Raw genomic sequence first — 21429 nt, 5'->3', positions numbered from 1 at the left:
CCGCACCTTGCGCGGAATAAAATTATTAATTTTAATATTTATAAGATAAGAAGATATTAAATCTGTTTAGTGTGGACATCGATTTGGTTTTAGGTTGGATTTTTTTAGATTTAACTCTTTTAAAATATAACAACTATTCGGAAGCTGTATATATTTTGGTTTGTTCGATTAAACTGATTTTCATTTTTCTTTCTTTCGGTGATAGATTGCAGTTGGAATATATATCGATTATTGCAAACTTTATGTAAAAAACTTGATATCTTACCTGATACAATCAGTTAGATTTAATGCGATCATCTTCATTTTTAAAATAAATATATAATAAATATCTTAAGCAATTAGTAATTGAAAGATACATCATTTTTCTATAGAATTCGGTGTAGATAATCCTCCATCGAAAAATTCATAGGCTTCAGTATATGAGTGTTTCAAACTTATTATATTATCAATAGCTAATAAATAAGGGCGACATACTATAAGTTATAAAAAATAGAAAATTCAAATTTTTTATTAAGTGATCAGAAAAATTCACCAGCATCATCGTAAATATTGTCAAAAACTTAAAATAAGTTTGATTATTATTTAAGTCAACCTCGGAGTGGTATTGCCAGCTTTTGTATCTTTTAATGTGACAATGTTGACATTAACAACCATAATAAACGTTAGCATGTTCTTACTTCTTAAAGCTTATCCAAAAACCTTTTTTCTCATTATGTTAAAAGAACTTATCGGGTCAATGGGTCACTGGGTCGACCGCGGGTGAATCTTGGGTTAATAAATAAATTAATTTTATTATATAATAATATATTAGCTATGAAAATAAAAATATAGAAACTAAAGTTTAATATTTTCTAAATATTTTTTAAAACATAAAATAATAGTTTGGATATGTATATATTTTATGTTTAAAAGGTATTTAGAAAATACTTAACTTAAGTTTTTCTATTTTTATTTTCATTTTACATACAAAATATCAAAAAATAGTTTAGACTATTTAAAATTTTCTGTAACAAAGTAAAAGTTATGACATCTAAAAAAATTTAAGATATAAAATTCATAATATTTATATTTCTAATTTGAATAATAAATTAAACTTCAAATTCAAAATAAACTCAAAGTGAAAGATCATTGTAATAAATTGTCAGTAACAGAAATAAACTAACATCAAATCACATCAACTAATTTTGGTTCTCTCTACTATCGTTCACTTCATTTTTTTCAGGTGACATAATGAAATCTTCATCAAAATCTAAAAATCACAAATATAAAACTGAAAAGGGAAAACCTAACTTCTTTTTTTTGTCAGCACCTAACTTCTTAATTGGAAACTTAGAATATAAACATTATCTAAAAACTTAAAAAAAAGGTAAAAGTTATTTATTGGTTCAACCGGCGGTTCAACCACTATCAGGTTCCGAGTTTTAGTGAGTTTCTGCGGGTTTTTGTGGGTTTCTAAATATTGAGTTTTTCACAAAATCTAAACCAGATTTTTTTCTGGGTCACCGAATTTACTGGTTCAATCGCGGATCCGGGTCGGGTTTCAAAACACTGGTTAAAAGTGTTATTTTAGACTTCTTTGTTTTGTTTCAAAAAAGAATCGGTTACGTACGTTTCAAACTTTCAATGTATTATCACACTCAATTCCAATATATCGAATTAGCTGTAACATGAATATATTTGCGAGTATGAAACAATTTATCTTCAAAATATGTAAAATATCACTCTTTCAAAACATAGCTACGGGCTAACAAACTCTCACATTTAATCTGATATTTACATTTCAATCAAACTCAAGGTTCTTGAAATATCAGAAAGCTTGTGTATATATGTTATTAGATTATTCTTTCGTAACTTACACATAAACACTTTAAATTATTATATATTCAAATAATTTTACAGAACTAAACCAAAATTGAAAGAAACACTAAACATAAGCCAAAAAAAGCAGTAAGTCGAAAACAAATTAAACCTAAATCAAAATCCAAATTTCATCGTCATCATCACTCGCACCACCATTAAGCTTTGTCTTCACTCTCCGGTGAGCAGATGCGTAAGCACCACCACCGTACCACCACCACAACGCAACCCTTTCCGTACCCTAAAAAATATAAAACCATAGAGAGAGAGAGAGAGATTGACAGGCGAGTTCATGGGAAAGAGAGTCTGAGAAGAAATTGATGACCGTAGACGTCGTTGTCTCTGCCACGCCACCTTCGTCGAGCTTCCGCTTCACCCTCTCTGTTTCCATTGAAGTCAAAGAACGAAAAAGAGTCTTTATAATTAATGTATCTTATGTGTTGCATTTTTGCAACTTCTCTAAAAAGTTAACAAAGACGCAGTTTTTGGTGTTGCATTACTTTTATCTCGTGTGTTTTAGAATTGAAGCATATAAAGAAACAAATTGTGAGAAGGGCTATCTAATCGACACATGGCAAATGTAATGTGAACGCATTAAATGCAATGCATCCCTTTTAATATATAAGGGATTATTATTAATTAAGCTAATTAAAACTCGATTTTGGGGGTAAATTAACAAATTAGATATTTAACACTAGTATTTTGGTCTCCCCCTCATTGCCAGTTAAAACAATAAAATTATGAAAAAAATCCATAAAAATATTACAACTAAAGTTTGTTAATTTTTTTTAATACCTAAATTTTTTTTTCTATTTTTATACTTTAACTAATTATTTAATTCATTTTAATAATTTTATAATATATATATTTTTAATATTTTAAATTGTGTTTGTTTTGATAAAAAGACATTTCTATGTTTTCAAACAGAATTTTAAAAAATTCCAAACTTTAAAACAAGTATATAAAATTTACGCTTTTATTTTAAGCTATAAGAATGAAAATACAGCTTGATTTTTTTCACAGGTTGATCCCTATATCCAAGGTTTTCTTTTGTGCTAAAATTTCCCCAATTCCTATATCCAAGGTTGGTGATTTTTTACTATCTTAATCTTTTTTGGTGTTGTATATGTATATCAATATTAGGATTACCCATAGATAAAAAGACTAGGATAGCACCAAACCAAGTTTTTATTCCCAAAGTAGCACTCAAGGCTCAAAGTCACAAAAATAAGTTTCATTAAAGAGGTAAATATACATTTATACCAATTGGGTTAATTAATCCAAACCTTAGGGTTTAGAGTTAAGAGGTGGGGTTTTGGAATTAGGGTTTAAAATTTTATAAAAAATAAATACTAAAATAAAAAATAAAAATTTTAAAAACAGTTTCAAAAAGTATTTTTAAATTATAAAAAAAAAATTTGAAAAAAAAATAAAAAAATTCGAAAAAAAAATTCAAAAAAAAATTCAAAAAAAAATTATAAAAATTTCGAATCTAAAAACACATAATCTGAAACTATAAAAAAAAATTATTTTTTTTCATTTTTTTATTTTTATTATTTTTATTTTTGTTTGTTTATTTAATTTTAAACCAAAGGTATTAGGGATATTTTATCCTTTAATGAATGTCATTTTTGTGACTTTCTCCTTCTAGTGCTATTTTTGAGACATAAACTTCAAAAGGTGCTATTATTGATAATTGCCCTTATCAATAATTTTAGATCTTTTAACTCAAGATAAACCAGCTTAATTGTTAAAAACAGTTGTCCAACGTTGATATTTATAAATTCTTATATATACATGATTAAGGTTAACTTAAGAATCATTGTGATAGACATGTGTTTATCAATTGTCGTTACCCGTATTCGAAGATGTCTTTCACACATCAGAGTGTGGAATGGATTAAAACTCGACTTTTTGGTAATTAACAAATTATATTAACACAGAAATCGTGTGGTGGAGAGGAAATGTTTTCGTATAATTCCATAAACGGAAATACTACTCGAGTATCGTGACTCGAACACAAAGGAATATACCCAAAACGTGTAGGTCTAGTTTTGTCTTTACGCTTTACGGTCCGAAAGAGAGTTAGTTAAATCACTAATCAAATCCCCCACTATAAATGAATCATTTTCTCAGGCTTCGTACTTATTATGGGCCTAATGTTCCATACTGGGCCTTCTAAATTTTGTGAGTACGTTTGACTTTTTCAAAAAGGATATTTTGGGTATTTCAGGTCTTATGATTGGACTGGTTATATAAATATTCCACAGAAAAATTCAACGGTCTGCCAATTCGCGGTTATTACGTTTGCGTTCTCTCCTCCTTTCTCGTTACGGACTCGTCGGAGACCGAATCGCGCCGGACGGTTTGAGTGATCGGAGCTGATCGCCGTTGTTCAGATGGAGAGTTTGATTTCGCTTGTGAATAAGATACAGAGAGCTTGTACGGCTCTGGGAGATCACGGCGAGGGAAGCTCCCTCCCGACTCTCTGGGACTCCTTGCCTGCCATTGCCGTCGTCGGTGGTCAGGTTTGCCTTCTTATTCCTGATTTTGAATCGGTGATCCTTAGATCTTAGGCATTGCCTTCAATGCGGAGAAATAATCTGATCTGGTTGATTTAGATCGCAGATTCATGATTGCTTATGATCTGTTTGATTTTCGATCTCAGTTTGTGAATATTAATCAAATCTGATCGTGCATTCTATAAGGGGATCGATTCAAATGAATTTTGATGAATTTTTTGTAATAATCTATAGAGTTCTGGAAAGTCTTCAGTGCTAGAGAGCGTTGTGGGGAAAGATTTTTTGCCTCGTGGAGCAGGTAAGGCTGATTCAAACGTTATAGATGATATTAACTCAATCTTGATTTAGCATTAACTTAGAACAACAATGTCTTGTATGTAGGGATTGTTACACGTAGACCTCTTGTCCTGCAGCTTCACAGAATTGATGAAGGCAAAGAGTATGCTGAGTTTATGCATCTTCCCAAGAAAAAGTTCACTGATTTTGGTATATTCTTCTTGTCACTATTGTGGCGTACAGATTCTTCTCATCTGGTTTTATTATGTTGGAGATGTTCATTTCTTCTTTATTGGTATGCAGCTGCTGTGAGGAAAGAGATCTCAGATGAGACTGATCGTGAAACTGGTCCCAGCAGCAAAGTTATATCTACGGTCCCAATTCATCTCAGCATCTTCTCCCCTAATGGTAATAGAAGCATTATACTTTCAAATTTGCATAAGGAATAATAGATAAAAACATGTTCATGTTCTCTTTCATCTTTGCCACTTCCCCTCTAAGATTTTTACTTGTTTAAAATGTACGCAGTTGTGAATTTGACACTGGTTGATCTTCCTGGTCTTACAAAGGTAGCTGTTGGTAAGTGAGACAATATTTGTTTATTCATGATAGTGGATCCATCCCCCCAATACCAAGTCTCTTTATTGACAAACATCAATGATATTGTAGATGGTCAGCCTGAAAGCATTGTTCAAGACATCGAGAACATGGTCAGATCATTTATTGAAAAGGTAACTCTGATTTGAAACATCAGTGATGCTTATATCATCTAAGGAATCTATGCGTTTGCGGAAAAGTAACAAAGGTTAACCATTTCTTTTTTGACAGCCCAACTGCATCATACTAGCTATTTCCCCTGCAAATCAAGATCTTGCTACGTCTGATGCCATTAAGATCTCTCGTGAAGTTGATCCAAAAGGTGCCAGATTCTTCTTTCTCTAAATGTTTTATACAACTGCTTTCTGAATACACTCTGAGCTTTCTTTTGTAAGATTTAAAATCACTGCGCATGGTATATATAGTTTTAGTTCACTTGAACATGGTATATATGGCTGAGTTGACTAGCCATTGGCCAGGGGTTCTCTAAGATGAGAATAATGTTATTATCTATAATAAATAAATGCAACGCTCCATGCAATTATTATGTTTCGATAGTAGTTTGAACGGGCTGATTCACGTTGTTTAATGTTTCGTTCGTTGCTGCTATCAGGAGACAGAACTTTTGGAGTTTTAACAAAAATTGATCTCATGGACCAGGGCACTAATGCAGTTGACGTAAGTTTTTTTTTTTTTTTTTTTTGTGCAAAGACGTAAGTTTACTTTCAGATGATAGTAATACATATCATGAGTCAAGACTATCTTCTAAACTGTGAATAACTCATCTCTAATTGCATTACGAATTATTTTGGAAGATAAATATGAGATTGTCACTAATAATTAGAAGCGAGTGAAAGGTTAACAATCCCTAAGTCTTCTAAATGTTTGGAGATTTCAGATACTTGAAGGAAGGGGATACAAACTAAGGTATCCTTGGGTTGGCGTTGTGAACCGGTCTCAAGCTGACATCAATAAAAGTGTTGATATGATTGCTGCTCGTCGGCGTGAACGTGATTATTTCAAGAGCACCCCAGAGTACAGTCATTTAACTGAAAGAATGGGTTCAGAGTATCTAGGAAAGATGCTCTCCAAGGTATAATAATACCAATTCTTCTTTGAAACAAGCTATTGATAAATGCCTTTGTAGCTTCTCTAAAACAAGCTATAACTTTTTCAGCATTTGGAAGTTGTTATCAAGTCTAGAATTCCGGGACTTCAGGCTCTTATCACAAAGACTATCTCCGAGCTAGAGACAGAGCTGAGCCGTCTAGGCAAACCTGTAGCAGCTGATGCTGGTGTAAGAAATTTACATCTTTCGTTCTTTGGTTCTCTTATTTTTATACTCACTCTCTTGAGTGCAGGGCAAACTGTATATGATCATGGAGATTTGTCGTGCTTTTGATCAAACGTTCAAAGAACATCTTGACGGCACGTGAGTGATCTCATCGTATATTTGGATTGTTGTTATTGCAGTTTCATGGCTTTATGATTATTACTCTACTAACAACCTCACAGACGATCAGGTGGTGAAAAGGTAAACTCTGTGTTCGACAATCAATTCCCAGCTGCCATTAAAAGACTGCAGTTCGACAAGCATCTCTCCATGGACAATGTAAGGAAACTGATCACTGAAGCAGATGGATATCAACCGCATCTCATAGCTCCTGAACAAGGTTACCGTCGTCTCATAGAATCATGCTTAGTCTCCATTAGAGGCCCAGCTGAAGCAGCTGTTGACGCGGTTCATTCCATTCTCAAGGATCTTATCCACAAATCCATCGGCGAAACATCTGTAAGAAAAAATCTCAACTCAACAATCACAAACGCACAACAACGACACTACTGATTCATAAATCTCTTTATAACAGGAACTGAAGCAATATCCAACACTGAGAGTGGAAGTATCAGGCGCAGCGGTGGATTCACTTGATCGAATGAGAGACGAGAGCAGGAAAGCAACTCTGCTTCTAGTGGACATGGAGTCTGGTTACTTAACAGTCGAGTTCTTCAGGAAACTCCCACAAGATTCTGAGAAAGGAGGGAATCCAACACATTCGATATTCGACAGGTACAACGATGCTTATCTCAGAAGAATCGGTTCCAATGTTCTGTCTTACGTGAACATGGTCTGCGCTGGATTGAGAAACTCGATCCCAAAATCCATCGTTTATTGTCAAGTCCGTGAAGCGAAACGAAGCCTTCTTGATATCTTCTTCACGGAACTTGGCCAGAAAGAGGTAATAGATAAACCATATTGAAACAAACTTAACTAAGTAACTATGCATGTGTAAGAATCTGAACTGGTGTTGGTGTTTAAACAGATGAGTAAGCTGTCGAAGTTGTTGGATGAGGATCCTGCGGTTCAGCAGAGAAGGACTTCGATTGCAAAGAGGCTTGAACTTTATCGAAGTGCTCAGACAGATATTGAAGCAGTTGCTTGGTCTAAGTAGAGAGAGTGTTTCTTTATATGACACGTTCTTTTCTCTCCCTTTTCTCATTGTTTTCTTTTATTCGTTGTTCGAGTTAACATTGTTTTTGAATAAGTTTTGTAAGACAATAGACAAGTTTCTTTTTGGAGCATGAAGATGGTTTATCAGATTAATAAAAATTAGGATTCACGGACAAAAATGTAGATATTATCCTCTCTGTCTCAGTCCATATGCAGAAGAAGTAAAAGAGAGAAAAGAAGGAAAGAAACGAAGCAGACCTGGCTATAAAATGATGAAATTTCATAAAAATGGAGATGCGGGGAATCGAACCCCGTGCCTCTCGCATGCGAAGCGAGCGCTCTACCATATGAGCTACATCCCCTTGATGAATGATCTTGTGCGTACAACTCCTAATCTTATTATATTACATATGAAGAATTTCTAAACATATAACATTTACATTTCTAACAACATATATTTGTGGAATGTAAACGCAAACATGAGATGCAAACGAAAGGTTTAATTTCCGTGTCTATGATTAACAAATGAAACCAATTGACACTAAGTGGATTCATCCTAATCTTTAATATATTATTAAAAAAATAATAATTTTTTTTATGCGAAATATTTTTATCTTTAATATCTCTCCTCAAAATGACAATTCTTATCGGCTAGAAAGTTTGAAACTTTAAAACATTTATACTCGGTCGAAAGAGTTTAGAACGACAGTTATAATAGGTCGAAAGGATCAAATATGACAGTTATGTCCGATGAAAAAGGTCATATAATTAGGAGTTAGGTGTTCATGATATGAGTTCTAATACCATGTTAAATGTAGTGCCGAACATACTCTATCCAACTAACCGAAATCGATCAGGTCCATCGATCCCCAAATGGTATGGCGGTTTTACTAGGATATTGTCGAGATTAATGGTTATAAGAACCATCATCTCGAGAGATGGTGTGAGAATATAAACTCCTACATCAAAGTTTCATTAGAACATAAATAATATATAAAAGATTTAGATCAATTCCCTTATTATCAATCAGTTCCAGCTCATGATAAGCTCGAATTTAACATGAAGCTTTACTAAAATGCTAAAAAGATTATTGGTGTTCATCTGGAAAAGTGCAAAAGATACATGAACATCAACACACTTGCAAATCTTTTTAATAGAACTTCTAACAAAAGCAAATCTTGTAACAAAAAAAAGAGAGCACATAAACGCAAACAATCAATAGTTAATTACGTCTGTGTGATTGGTTATAATCATTGAGGCGGCGAAGGTTTAAACCAAAATAATGAAAGTTTTAAGAAACTAAACAAAAAATGTTCGTTGCTTATTGTAGAGTTAACTTTGTTTCTAAGCTCTGTTCCAATATTTACCTCAGGCCCACCAGCTAAGAAAAGGATCGTGGCACCATCCTGACCAAATGAGTGATGATTCAGATTTAAAACTATGGCTGCTCCACTTCCCCCCACTCTGGTCCAGTTACGACCCCACTCTCTCTCTCCCATCGCATCTTTGGCATATCTTTGTCGGTTCACGTGTCTATTTAGTGACCAAGGGGACATAAACTGTCCGATACTTAACCACTGAAACATCAACTCCATCATCTCTTTCAAACTCCAATCCAGGATGAGATTTTAAAACACAATTTGGTGATTATGATTGCTCGCCATCTTCAACTACTTTCACCACCAAACCCAATCACTCTTCTTCTCCTTCACCAAAAAACCTCCATTGTCCCCCCCCTCTCTCCAGCTTCGATCTTGGCCATGAGAACCCTTCTCGGATTCTACATCCTCTGTCTTTTACTCGGACAAGATCTTGCAGATGACGTCACCCAGAACCTCTGTTTCACAAACCGTTTATCCGACTTCCTCCCTCCACCGTACAGCAACATCTCCGACTCCATGCCATGTACACCTCTCTGGAACACATTCGTCTTAAGGGTAAACTCCAAAACCATTCCTTTACACATTCACCCCACAGAAAGTAACGATCTTTTTCTTCCACTTCCTCTGTTTTTTGCAGTACTCAGAAAACAGAGAAAATGTAATGACGATCATACTCTCGGCTCTATACACAACCGGGTGGGTCGGAGTCGGATTCTCCAGAGACGGAAGAATGGTGGGATCAAGCGCGATGGTGGGGTGGATTTCGAAGAAGGGTCATGCTAAAATCAAACAGTACTATCTCCAAGGAACAGAGAGAGACCAAGTTGTGCCTGATCAAGGAGAGTTACAGTTACAGAAAGTTCCTCCGGTGGTGGCTCTTCATGGAGCAATGATTTATTTGGCTTTTCAGGTGAAGTTTACCGTTAGAGTTCCTCGTAGAGCGGTGATTCTAGCGTTTAGCTCGGCTTATCCTTCGAAGCTTGGCCGTTTGAGTAAGCATGATGATAAAACTACTGTTATCGTTGACTTCTCAAAAGGTATTGATCCCAACATGACTATGGTCATACTTGTTTTAAACAGTTGCGTCTGCATTTACACATTAACATCCAAAATGTTGAGTTTACATTTCAAGGAAAATATTATGATTTTGTATTTCTATCAAGACAAAATGGTAACTGTATATTTTTCTCTAATTTAATCTTGTTTTGCGTGTGCATTTCTTATTCACAAAATAATGAAATATTTTGATAAGTAATAGATGTATTCTGTAATTTATAGTGATTTAAATTAAATAAAAATCCTCTATTTGATGCATTTAGATGTACTATCTGAGTTAAAAAAAAAATATTTCAAATAGTATATTTTGCAATATTTATTATGAGTTTAAAGTGTTTTGATGAAATTTCTTAGTTATCTTATTTTTCAAAAATTTAAAACCATATCCAGAATCATATAAAAATTTATTAAAAATCATTTTGGTAGATTGTACTATCAAAATGATGTTCTGATGAAAAGAAACAAAACTAAAATGGTGTAAAAACGAATATTTTACATGCAAACTTTGTATAACACTATAGTGTAATACTTCTTTTCATCTGCGTTCTTTCTTGGTCAATGCAGCAAATGGTGTAACATCATCCATACAAACCACAGCTTCCTCGGAGAAGACAAGACATGGAGTTATGGCAATACTGGGATGGGGTTGTTTACTTCCTCTAGGGGCAATCCTGGCGAGATATCTCAGGCATAGAGACCCTCTTTGGTATTATCTTCACATTTGTATTCAGTTCACTGGATTTATCTTCGGTCTAGCCGCTGTTATCCTTGGAATCCAGCTTTACAATAGGATCCAACCAGATATACCTGCACATCGAGGCATTGGGATCTTTCTTCTAAGCCTCAGCATTCTTCAGGTTTGAGAAACAAATATAGGTTATTGTAATTGAACATGCATGCTTATGATATGTTTTGTAGGTTTTGGCTTTCTTTGTGAGACCGCACAAGGAGACAAAGATGAGACGGTATTGGAATTGGCATCATCATTGGATTGGGAGGATCTCTTTGTTCTTTGGAGCAGTGAACATTGTTCTTGGGATACGAATGGCTAATAGTGAAGAAGATGGATGGAAAATTGGATATGGGTTTGTTTTGTCAGTGACATTACTTGCTTTTCTTGTTCTTGAAATACTCAGGATTCGTGGCTCTATTGGTTCACCTTCTTCTCACACGCCTCCTTTTGAGACACATTCAAGTTCTACTACTGTTTGATTAAAGATCCTCTGTTTTGGATTTTGTTGGCTAAAGTCATTATTGTCCTTAGATTTATAGTTATTGATTGAATCTTGTTTAGATTAGCATGGTGGAATTTATTCTTTCTGAAGGTTAGTCTTTTTTTTTTATATTCTTGACCTCTTTTTGCTGTCATTTTGAATTTTAAAGTGGAGTTTTCAAGGTTGCTTTTCAGTCACACACTTCATTTTAATTATTACTAGGACCGGCCCGCCACACGGGCGGGATATACTTTATTTGTGATTTCGGTTTTTATTCTTTTGTATGATTTTGTGGTTTGTGTTTTAGATTTGCATTTGCATTTGTAAGTGATGTGTATAATAATGATATTTTTCTATTATAAAATTTTAAGCGATGAGGGATATTACATTTATTTTAGTTAACGTTGGATGTTGTTTATTTTTCTAACTTGTTTATGTTTTTTTATTTATTTATTTTCAAATACATTTTCTGACATTGTACTACTTTATTATGTTTCTTTTTTGTTATGTTTTTTTATAATGAAGACACATTTTTATATCATCTTCACATATGTCTAACTAAATTCTTTTATTTTATTTTTTTTATTAGTGTTATTAGAGATTATAATTTTGTATTAGCATGACATGATGTTCATGATTGAAATGGTATTATACGTTTTCTTAAATGTTTGCTCAACTTTTCTTATATATAGTAAGTAGATTTCAGTTTTTGTTGTTGTGGTTACGTTTAATACTCAAAATATTGATTATTTTATATAGTTTTTCAACATTGTACGTGGGTTTTGTATTTTTTTTATTATTAGTAAAATATTTGTATATTTTAATAATATATAAATAGTTAATTTTTTATTAATTGGTTCAGTATTTTCACATTTATTAGAATAATTTACTTATAACTAATATTTAAAAGAAATAATTGGATAGACAACAAATCAAATTTAGAATCCATCTATTACTTTGTATGTTATAACTATATAAATTTTATGCATTTTACCGTTTTTAAAAAATATTTTATTCTGCTAATATGAAATCTAATTAAAGATTGAGAGTGCGTGTCGTATCCATGATGTTTACTCATGGTTGTAACCAAGAAAAACATTAAGCCCATAATTATTAGACAAATACACAACAAACGAAAGCCCAATATGATTTCCAATTAAATGAATCGCAGTATTTAACACAGCAGGACACGTGTCAGCCCCTCAGAAAGCGAGTTTCCAGCTGGATAGCTTAGGAGTGAGGCAAACAATTATATATATATATATAGATGAGAAATGAGTAAGTTATATATATATCAATGTAGGAAAATGGCAAGTTTATATTTAAAAACTCCATATACTCATTTACTTTTTTTTTTAATTTTATGTTATAGCCACTACTAAGATAGGATCCGCGTCTTGCGCGGGATTAAGTTATTATTTTTATTATATTTTGGAGAATGAAACAATAGTTTGGCTTCATTTGGATTAGGGGTGTTCAATCCGGATATCGGGTTGGTTTCGGTTCGGCTCGATTTTTTCGGTATTTCGGTTAGTAAAATATAATTACTATTCTAAATCTATATTTACTTTGACTTTAGTCTTTCACATACTTTTGAAAGATTTCAACTGGACGACTAAATTGATCAGCCAATCTTATTGATTTAAATCATTAGTATTTATATATATATATTATTTAGTTTGAATATTTATTAAATAAAAATTCATATGCGTTATATTTTATGATCATTTGTAACTTATTATAACAAAAAAAATAATCTATTGATCACAAAATTTTCAGAGTGAGAATCTTCAAATTTCTAATAATATATAGACGTTTTGAAAAATTCAAAATATAACATATAAGAAAAAATATAAATGATTTTATTATATATTTAATGTGATTTTTTTAATATCTTTCAATAATAAAAAAATTAAAAAAAAGAACTAAGATACCAAAATTGTTATCAAATATTTATTATTCATAATAATTAATTTTCATATATACGTTAATCATATTAGGTAATTTCATTAATTGTCATATATATATTAGTCATCTATGGTAATTCTGTAGGTTTTATTTAAGGAAAGAAAATAGCATATCATATCATTATATCATATAGTTTGACCAGCTTATGTATCTAACAACTAAGATACAAAAATTGTTATCAAATATTTATTATTCATAATAATTAATTTTCACATATACGTTAATCATATTAGGTAATTTCGTAGCTTTTATTTAAGGAAAGTACAAAACATTTTTTGGTACGTTATTTATCAATTCGATAGTTAGTTTAATAAAAAGTGTAATATAAGTTAAGATGGACCAACCTATTTTCTAAGAATAGTATATTTTATATAGTTATTTATTAAATAAGAATTTATAATCATACGGTTCTATGATCATTCATATCGTTTTATAACAAAATATTTAAATCATCGATAACAAAAATTTTAATCTGAAATCTTTAATAAGTTTATAATTTATAAATGTTCTTGAAAATTCATTGAAAGTTTTAATATTAAAATATTTATGTAATCTTATGGTATATAGTGTTTAATCTATATATATATATTTATTTTATTATTAAATGATATTTTTTACTCATAAGGTTTTAAAATCATGTGTATCTTCTTATAATAAAAATGTTAAACCATTGATCATTAATTTTTAACATAATAATTTTAATAGTTTTAGTCATTTATTGTCGTTTTTAAAAATCCAAAATATAACATATACGAAAAAATCTAAATTTTACCTTTATAGCTAATTTGATTGTTTAATTTATTTTAATAATATAAAATTAAACAAAAATGATGGAGGAGATATAAATTGTTATCAAATCTTTATTATTAAAATCATTAATTGTCATATATATATTAGTCATTTATGGTAATTTCGTAGGTTTTATTTAAGGAAAGAAAATAGCATATCATATCATTATATCATATAGTTTGACCAGCTTATGTATCTAACAACATATAAAAATCGAATGTGGACCTACTTATTTTTCAATTGAATGTAATTAACTACCTAATTGAGTGCCACCTATGCATTGTGGTCTCTTTTAATTAATACAAAATTGAGATTACATCTTTTCAAATGTTTCTCAATTAATATATAGGGGATATCCTCCGTCAGCCAAATTAAATTACTAGTAAAGTAGTAATCATAAGTTGGATATTGAATCAATTGGTATGTATTGAAAATGTCTATTTTTATATAAATTAATATTATTTAGATACTATTATTTTTTTATTTTTTATTTTTATGAAAAAAGTTGAAGTAAATTTACAAAATATCAAATTTATAATTTTTGTGATAATGATAAATACAAATATACAATTGGGAAGTTGACAAAAAAAAATACAACTGTGGTAATTGGAGTAGGCTCGATTTCTACTATTAAAAATAGGCTCAATATATCGGAAGCACATAAAGCCCAAGAAGCGTTATCACTATTTTGTTTTAACGTGCCACGTCGGATTTAGTAAAGAAAAATTTCGACTTGGCGCTTCTGTAGACCTGAAAATTTCGCACTCTTCCCTCGTCCCCCGTCCCTGGAGCCAAACACTGTTCCATTGGTCCGCCACGTCAGCATAATCCAGTTTCTCAATTTCGTTTAATTACTATTTATGCGAATTTTAATTGGCGAAACTCGTGATTAATTAGTAAAATAATAAGAAAAAATATAAATAAACCGACGGTATGTATGTCTCCTTCTCCAAAGCACACGCTCACCAAACAGATCCTTCTCCTCCGCGTGCTTTCTCTCGCCGTCGATCATAAAAGGAGTTTTCGAGGTTTAGGCTTTATCTCCTCCGTCAGCGAAACGATTAACTTTCTAGAGAATTTCGAAGGTTCTCACGAGGAAGATTTGGTTCGTTTCTCCGTCGTTTCGACTCTTACAATTTGGCGTTACTTTTTTAAAAATTTCACGAACGAGTTCAATCGTATTGAATCTGGGTTTGAAGAGAACGTTTCGCATTAGGTTTATCGAGCCCAATCGCGAGAGGAATTGATAAATTTCGAGGGTTTTTCTGGAGGTTTGAGACTCGAATCCGTCGTTTTGGTGAAATTAGGGTTTTGTAGGAATCGTAATCTGGGTTCCTCGTGTATGTTGACGAGGTGAGAATTGCTGAGGTGGGGGAGATGATTCTAAAACGGACTTTGACGTTCGAGGAGCAGAATCTGAAGCGGTGCAAAGTTGGTTCGGAGATTGAGTATGGGGGCAAAAAGGGTGAGATTATAGTGTATAGGAGGAGGAACAGAGCGAGCGTTGATCAACCACCATGTAGAGAAGAAGCTGAGGATTGTACTACGAGTAGCGCAGGCTCCTTGACGAGTAAAGAGTCTCAAGACCAGTCCAAGTCTTTGCGGGGAAGAGTTCGAGTGGCTCCCTCGAGGTTTAACGATTCGGTTGTTGATGCATGGGGGAACAGACGTCGCAAGGTCGAGTCGAAGGAGTCGGGACGTGATGACGAGGTTCGTGTAGTGAAGAAAGTGAAAGGTGGTCATGGTAAGAGCGCTGAGAATGGAAGCTCACGTAAGGATAACGGAGACAGCAGCGAAGTTGATTTTGATGGAAAGGATGCGAATTTGAGAGTTTCGATGTTGTCTTCCTCCGACGACGCTAATTCTCTCTCTGTTAGAGGTAAAGGTGAGTCCTTTGCCGAATCTGGGATGCCGAAAGATCCCGCCGCGATGAGGAAGGGCGTGTACAGACCAGAGGACTTTGCTGTCGGCGATCTTGTCTGGGCCAAGTGCGGGAAAAGATTCCCGGCGTGGCCGGGTAAAGTGATCGATCCGGATTCACAAGCGCCGGATTCTGTCTTGAAACATTGCGTCCCGGGCTCTCTCTGTGTCATGTTTTTTGGGTACTCGAAGAATGGAACTCAGAGAGTAAGAAGCGTCTTTGATCTGGCGTTTGTTGCACTTTCTTTGTACGATATTTTTTTTCTGAAACTCCTGTTTATTTTACAGGACTATGGATGGATCCGACAAGGAATGATGTTTCCGTTTACGGAATTTATGGAGAAGTAAGTACTCGAGACGGTCGTTCTGGAATCTTTCGGACTTGTCTATTTGTACTGTTCTTAGTCTTTTGTCTCTTCAGATTTCAGGATCAGACGAATTTTTACAATAACAAGGCGAGCGACTTTAAGAAGGCACTCGAGGAAGCAGTTTTGGCAGAGAATGGGGTTGAGGGTAGTTGTGGAGCTGCTGAAATCAGTTGCCCAGAGTCCTCTGCCACTGAATCCGACCAGGAGCATGGGACTGCGTCTAGATCTCAGGCACGCTTTCCTGACACCTATTCCCTTTTTTCGTTAGATCTTCAATTTTTTTCTGTAGTAATTCATTTGTGAAGAAAAAGCAAATAAATTGAGGACAAAGTCTTACTTTCAATCTCAGCAGTCAGTTCTGTTCTGTTTCATAAGCATCTATATTGTTATATACTTTCTTTTCGAATTCTGAAGGGACTATATATACGCATGGATGTGCCATTGGTATCCTATTCTTTCATAGTTATTAGGAATGTTTCCGGAAAACGATGTGCTGATTCAACTTTTTTAATAGGGCTCATGTCATGTGGACGTAAGGACTTGCGACGGCTGTGGCACAGTAATGCAGAAATCACAACCTGAAGAGCTTTTATGCAAGCACTGTTCAAAGGTTCGTAGGAAATTTTCTTACTCTTCGGTTTTCTTTGGTCAGAAGGAATTGAATCCGAATTTGTTATTACAGTTGTGGAAATCCAACCAGTATTGTGGCATTTGCAAGAGATCATGGCACTCTTCAGATGGTGAAGATTGGGTGAGAATATTTTTGAACATGTTGGGTGATACTGGTCTGTGTGATAAATTATCACATCTATGTAGCTAACTTGATTGATGTAATAGGTATGTTGTGATGGGTGTGATATATGGGTACATGCTGGGTGCGACAACATTTCGAACGAACGCTTTAAGGTGCAGTTATACAACTCCTTGAATATCAACTTTTGGTTTCAAGTACATTCGACTAGTTTCTAAGGATTGGGCTAATTTGATTTATCATCTTTAAGGAACTGGAGCACAGCAATTACCATTGCCCTGGTTGCAGAGCGCAGCATGAGTGTGCACCGACAGTATTAAATGAACAGTCACCGACAGTGTTAAATGAACAGAACTCAGTGTTCGAGTATGTAGCTCCCGCTAGACTCTTTCAAAAATATAGCTGCTCCTGCTTCTGTTGTTTGCATCACTTTGTTTCTAATTCCTTGATCTGAAAACTATCCGCATAATCTTTGTGAGACAGGTCAACTGAAAAAGCGACAGAGACTGAGCTGGCTGATGAAGTTACTGTAGTCTGCAATGGCATGGAAGGGACATATATCCGAAAGTTTCATGTGTGAGTGTTAGATATACCAGCCTTCCATTTTAATTTCCTCGTTTAGACAGACTAGTCTTTAATGAATATAGTTACAAACCACTATATATAATTGTTGGTATTGCCTGCTTTTAAATTGATTTTATTTATAAACTACGATACACGCTTAATCCTAAGCTTCTGGTATCAATTCCTGGAATATTTTTTCTCAGAATCGAGTGCAAGTGTGGCTCATGTGGAGCAAGGAAGCAGTCACCAAGTGAATGGGAACGGCATACAGGCTGCAGAGCTAAAAAGTGGAAGTACAGCGTAAAAGTGAAAGACACGACGCTAACTCTGGAAAAATGGGTACACCCCTTATTATATACTCTCATGAAGCTGGCCCTCATATATACCTACTGAAATCTACTTGTAGATTTTTTGTCTGTACGAGATTTAATGCTGACAACAAGGTACTGCAGATTGCAGGTTGTTCTGCCCTCCCTCTAGAACAAGGTACCGCTGACTGCAGGGTATTAGATAAGCAGATGATGCTCTCTTTGCTGGAAGGTAAATCTGCAGCTCAACCCTTATGAACATGCTTGTCTTTCGGAGTGCATATTTGGCAGAGTTCCTTACTTTTTATTTTGTATGCACAGAAAAGTATGAGCCAGTTAATGCAAAGTGGACGACTGAAAGGTGTGCTGTATGTAGATGGGTAGAAGACTGGGAAGAAAATAAAATGATCATCTGTAACAGGTTACTCTATGCCCATTTTGGTTTTACTGAGTTATACAGCGAATGTATAATCAAATATGGAGTCTTAAATATCTAACTCATACGAACTTTCAAATATGTCTTCAGATGTCAAGTTGCTGTGCACCAAGAATGCTATGGGGTAAGCAAAGCTCAAGATCTCACCTCCTGGGTGTGCAGAGCATGTGAAACACCAGATATTGAGAGAGAGTGTTGTCTTTGTCCTGTAAAAGGTATTATTGCGGAACTATCTCACTCTATGCTTTTTTTTCATCTTGCATTAGTGATGGCTTATTTTTGAGTTTTGACTGTCTTGTTACAAGGTCACATTAATAAATTGAACCCGCTTACATACTAATTTCAAACTGAATCTTCCGTCTATTTATGCAGGCGGTGCTTTAAAACCAAGCGACGTTGAGGGTTTGTGGGTTCATGTAACATGTGCTTGGTTCCGGCCCGAAGTTGGGTTTTTGAATCACGAACATATGGAGCCTGCTGTTGGACTTTTCAAAATTCCAGTAAATTCATTTCTTAAGGTATAATGTGTGATGAAAGTAGAAAGTATAACCAATGCATTTTATTATATTTTATAACAATTGACATCTGATACTTTTATGAAAATATCTTTTAGTTTTGCAGAATTTGTAAGCAGACACATGGTTCCTGCGTGCAATGCTGCAAGTGTGCCACTCACTTTCACGTAATGTGTGCATCACGGGCAGGTTACAGCATGGAGGTTAGTCTTTAATCTTTTTAGCCTTTGTTGTGCCTAAGATAAGCTTCATTTTTTTCATATTCATACTCTAATCAAGGTATTCTGTTAGTTGATCGTCTTAGTGATGTGTAAGTGCTGGCTGTTTTCTGTGGAAATATTAGATGCACTGTGTGGAGAAGGATGGTGTGCAGAGAACAAGGAAGTCAATTTACTGTGCTTTTCACAGGTTTTTTACTCTACATATTCTTTAATTGATCTCTTATGTGTGGATGGATCACCCGTAACATTTTATCCGCTGTGTAGGAAGCCAGATCCAAATAGTAATGTAGTTGTGCACACACCCTCAGGAGTTTTTGGATCTAGAAATTTGCTTCAGAATCAAAATGGGCGCATCAAAGGTTCAAGACTTGTTTTGACCAAGAAGATGAAGCTTCCAGATTCCGATATCCATCCCCAAACCGAAAAGAGTCATGGTTCTCTTTCTGCAGCAAGATGCCGTATCTATAGTAGATCAAACACGAAGGCATGCATTTGGGGATCTCATTTAATCTTTGGACATTTGACATTTTTTTCAATATTCTCTTGCTTGACGACGTCAATGAAATTTGGTACTAATGTAAGTCTGTTACTGCTGTTGTTTCAGAAGGTTGATCTGGAGGCGATACCACACAGGCTGAAGGGACCGAGCCATCATTCTTTGGGTGCAATCGAGAATCTCAACTCTTTTAAGGCAAGTCTCTCATTCAGAGCTCCATTCGTGTTCATCGTTTCACTTTGTTGGAGGATATTCTTAATGAATATCTCAGCAAGATCTTGATTTCTCTTTTACTTTGTTACACCAGGAAGCAGATACGTCAGGTTTTACTTCATTCAAAGAACGGTTAAAGCATTTGCAGGTAAAGCGGTGATTCAATAAGAGTTAAAAAGTATTGTTTTTGTCCATCTTGCTATCCTTTAATCTTATAATGAATCTTATCTTGTTTAGAGAACCGAAAATCTTCGGGTGTGCTTTGGTAAATCTGGAATACATGGATGGGGTCTCTTTGCAAGGAGAAGTATTCAAGAAGGAGAAATGGTATTTAGTTTACGCCGCAGTATTCATGATTTTAATGGCTAAACTGAATGCGATGTGCGGGAGTACTGATAGCGAAATTCTTGTGTAGATCATCGAATACCGTGGGGTGAAAGTTAGGAGAAGTGTTGCAGATCTGAGAGAGGCAAACTATCGTGCACAGGGCAAAGATTGTTATGTAAGTTGAGATTACTTGCTGCCATTCATCATTATCCCCGCTGCTTCTAATGGTCAATTTAATTTTTCTTAATACGCAGCTGTTCAAGATAAGCGAAGAGATAGTGATTGATGCCACAAACTCTGGAAACATAGCCCGATTGATCAACCATTCAGTAAGTTTCCCCACACACTAGACTAAAACCTAGTACTAGTAGTAACTAAACACTAATGATGCTCATTGTCTTGTTGTGCAGTGTATGCCCAATTGCTATGCACGTATTGTGAGTATAGGCGATGGAGAAGAGAACAGAATCGTCCTCATTGCAAAGACTAATGTTACACCAGGCGAAGAGCTTACGTAACACTTGTTCCTTCCAGCTTCATCTTCCCATATAATTCATATTTCTCTTAAATTCTTGACCTTGACCATGAAAACTGATTCTCTCTACAGGTATGATTATCTCTTTGAGGTTGATGAATCTGAAGAAATCAAAGTGCCTTGCCTTTGCAGAGCTCCTAACTGCCGCAAATTCATGAACTGAAGTGCGAAATCATTCTTGCAACGATTGTAGCTGCGGCTCGTTCATGCTGACTTCTTTACAGTTGATACTTTGATTCATTGGTTAGGCGCCATTAAATTGTATGTCCGCCGGTTACCTTTCCCGGTCTAGCAATTTTGTAAATGTTTAGGATTTAAACAACCCCATAGGCCACACACATGAAGACTTTACACATTTGATTTTTTAACTACAGGATCAAAACTGTTGATATCTTTTCATGTTTTACATAAATACACTGTTTCTTAATTTCTATAAATTAAAGTCGAATTTTTACTAGACCGATAATGTAGTATAGCTTGGGACTTGGAAGGATCTCCTCGGTTTAGTTTCCGTCTGTTGATGGTAAACCGGGTTCGAAGTTCAAACCGATTAAAAAAAATGTGTATACCGTATTGACTCTCTTGAGAGGTGGGCCCAGAAAGTTTGTTACAGGGTCAGAAACGTCATTTCCGATTCAAAAATTTCAAAATTCGCTGTCTTCCTC

The 21429-nt window shown here is 34.4% G+C and overlaps 3 protein-coding genes and 1 non-coding gene across 5 annotated transcripts; 3 read left to right on the top strand and 1 right to left on the bottom strand.

Annotated features, from left to right (window-relative positions):
* The first annotated feature begins 3409 nt into the window (after nt 1-3409).
* Nucleotides 3410-7880, top strand: LOC103830323 (dynamin-related protein 1B). 2 transcript variants are annotated; one of them, XM_009106097.2, is made up of 14 exons: nt 3413-4385; nt 4614-4677; nt 4761-4865; nt 4959-5063; nt 5184-5234; nt 5325-5386; nt 5484-5574; nt 5866-5930; nt 6151-6345; nt 6430-6549; nt 6614-6684; nt 6768-7044; nt 7121-7489; nt 7574-7880. In XM_009106097.2, the coding sequence occupies exons 1-14, from the start codon at nt 4257-4259 to the stop codon at nt 7700-7702; spliced, it is 1833 nt and encodes a 610-aa protein (XP_009104345.1). In that variant the 5' UTR covers nt 3413-4256; the 3' UTR covers nt 7703-7880. The 2 variants fall into 2 exon arrangements, with proteins under 2 accessions (XP_009104344.1, XP_009104345.1); XM_009106096.2 differs by having other exon boundaries at nt 3410-4385; nt 4761-5063.
* Nucleotides 7881-7990: 110 nt separating this feature from the next.
* Nucleotides 7991-8063, bottom strand: TRNAA-CGC. Its single transcript has one exon. It is a non-coding gene; the product is annotated as a tRNA-Ala (tRNA).
* A 759-nt stretch (nt 8064-8822) lies between these two features.
* LOC103830322 (cytochrome b561 and DOMON domain-containing protein At3g61750) lies at nt 8823-11546 on the top strand. The gene is made up of 4 exons (XM_009106095.3): nt 8823-9638; nt 9721-10120; nt 10704-10996; nt 11058-11546. The coding sequence occupies exons 1-4, from the start codon at nt 9351-9353 to the stop codon at nt 11349-11351; spliced, it is 1275 nt and encodes a 424-aa protein (XP_009104343.1). The 5' UTR covers nt 8823-9350; the 3' UTR covers nt 11352-11546.
* A 3043-nt stretch (nt 11547-14589) lies between these two features.
* LOC103830321 (histone-lysine N-methyltransferase ATX3) lies at nt 14590-21221 on the top strand. The gene is made up of 23 exons (XM_009106094.3): nt 14590-16237; nt 16319-16374; nt 16452-16629; nt 16913-17008; nt 17081-17149; nt 17236-17304; nt 17400-17515; nt 17633-17725; nt 17917-18052; nt 18166-18253; nt 18343-18442; nt 18548-18672; nt 18830-18975; nt 19071-19175; nt 19316-19380; nt 19458-19677; nt 19798-19884; nt 19997-20050; nt 20140-20229; nt 20318-20404; nt 20484-20558; nt 20640-20743; nt 20837-21221. Exons 1-23 carry the CDS (start codon nt 15488-15490, stop codon nt 20925-20927), a joined length of 3000 nt encoding a protein of 999 aa, XP_009104342.1. The 5' UTR covers nt 14590-15487; the 3' UTR covers nt 20928-21221.
* The last annotated feature ends 208 nt before the right edge of the window (nt 21222-21429 follow it).

This window comes from Brassica rapa, chromosome A07 (assembly GCF_000309985.2).
Source record: "Brassica rapa cultivar Chiifu-401-42 chromosome A07, CAAS_Brap_v3.01, whole genome shotgun sequence".
Classification (NCBI taxonomy): domain Eukaryota; kingdom Viridiplantae; phylum Streptophyta; class Magnoliopsida; order Brassicales; family Brassicaceae; genus Brassica; species Brassica rapa.
This window is presented reverse-complemented; position numbering and strand designations above follow the sequence as displayed.

Coding starts and splice junctions, on each gene's coding strand:
- LOC103830323 (XM_009106096.2), top strand. CDS start 4,257: ATGGAGAGTTTGATTTCGCTTGTGAATAAGATACAGAGAGCTTGTACG. Junction 4,386..4,613: donor TTGCCGTCGTCGGTGGTCAG/GTTTGCCTTCTT, acceptor AATAATCTATAG/AGTTCTGGAAAGTCTTCAGT. Junction 4,678..4,760: donor TTTTTTGCCTCGTGGAGCAG/GTAAGGCTGATT, acceptor TCTTGTATGTAG/GGATTGTTACACGTAGACCT.
- LOC103830322 (XM_009106095.3), top strand. CDS start 9,351: ATGATTGCTCGCCATCTTCAACTACTTTCACCACCAAACCCAATCACT. Junction 10,121..10,703: donor TATCGTTGACTTCTCAAAAG/GTATTGATCCCA, acceptor TGGTCAATGCAG/CAAATGGTGTAACATCATCC. Junction 10,997..11,057: donor TAAGCCTCAGCATTCTTCAG/GTTTGAGAAACA, acceptor TATGTTTTGTAG/GTTTTGGCTTTCTTTGTGAG.
- LOC103830321 (XM_009106094.3), top strand. CDS start 15,488: ATGATTCTAAAACGGACTTTGACGTTCGAGGAGCAGAATCTGAAGCGG. Junction 19,176..19,315: donor GGGCAGGTTACAGCATGGAG/GTTAGTCTTTAA, acceptor TGGAAATATTAG/ATGCACTGTGTGGAGAAGGA. Junction 20,559..20,639: donor CCCGATTGATCAACCATTCA/GTAAGTTTCCCC, acceptor CTTGTTGTGCAG/TGTATGCCCAATTGCTATGC.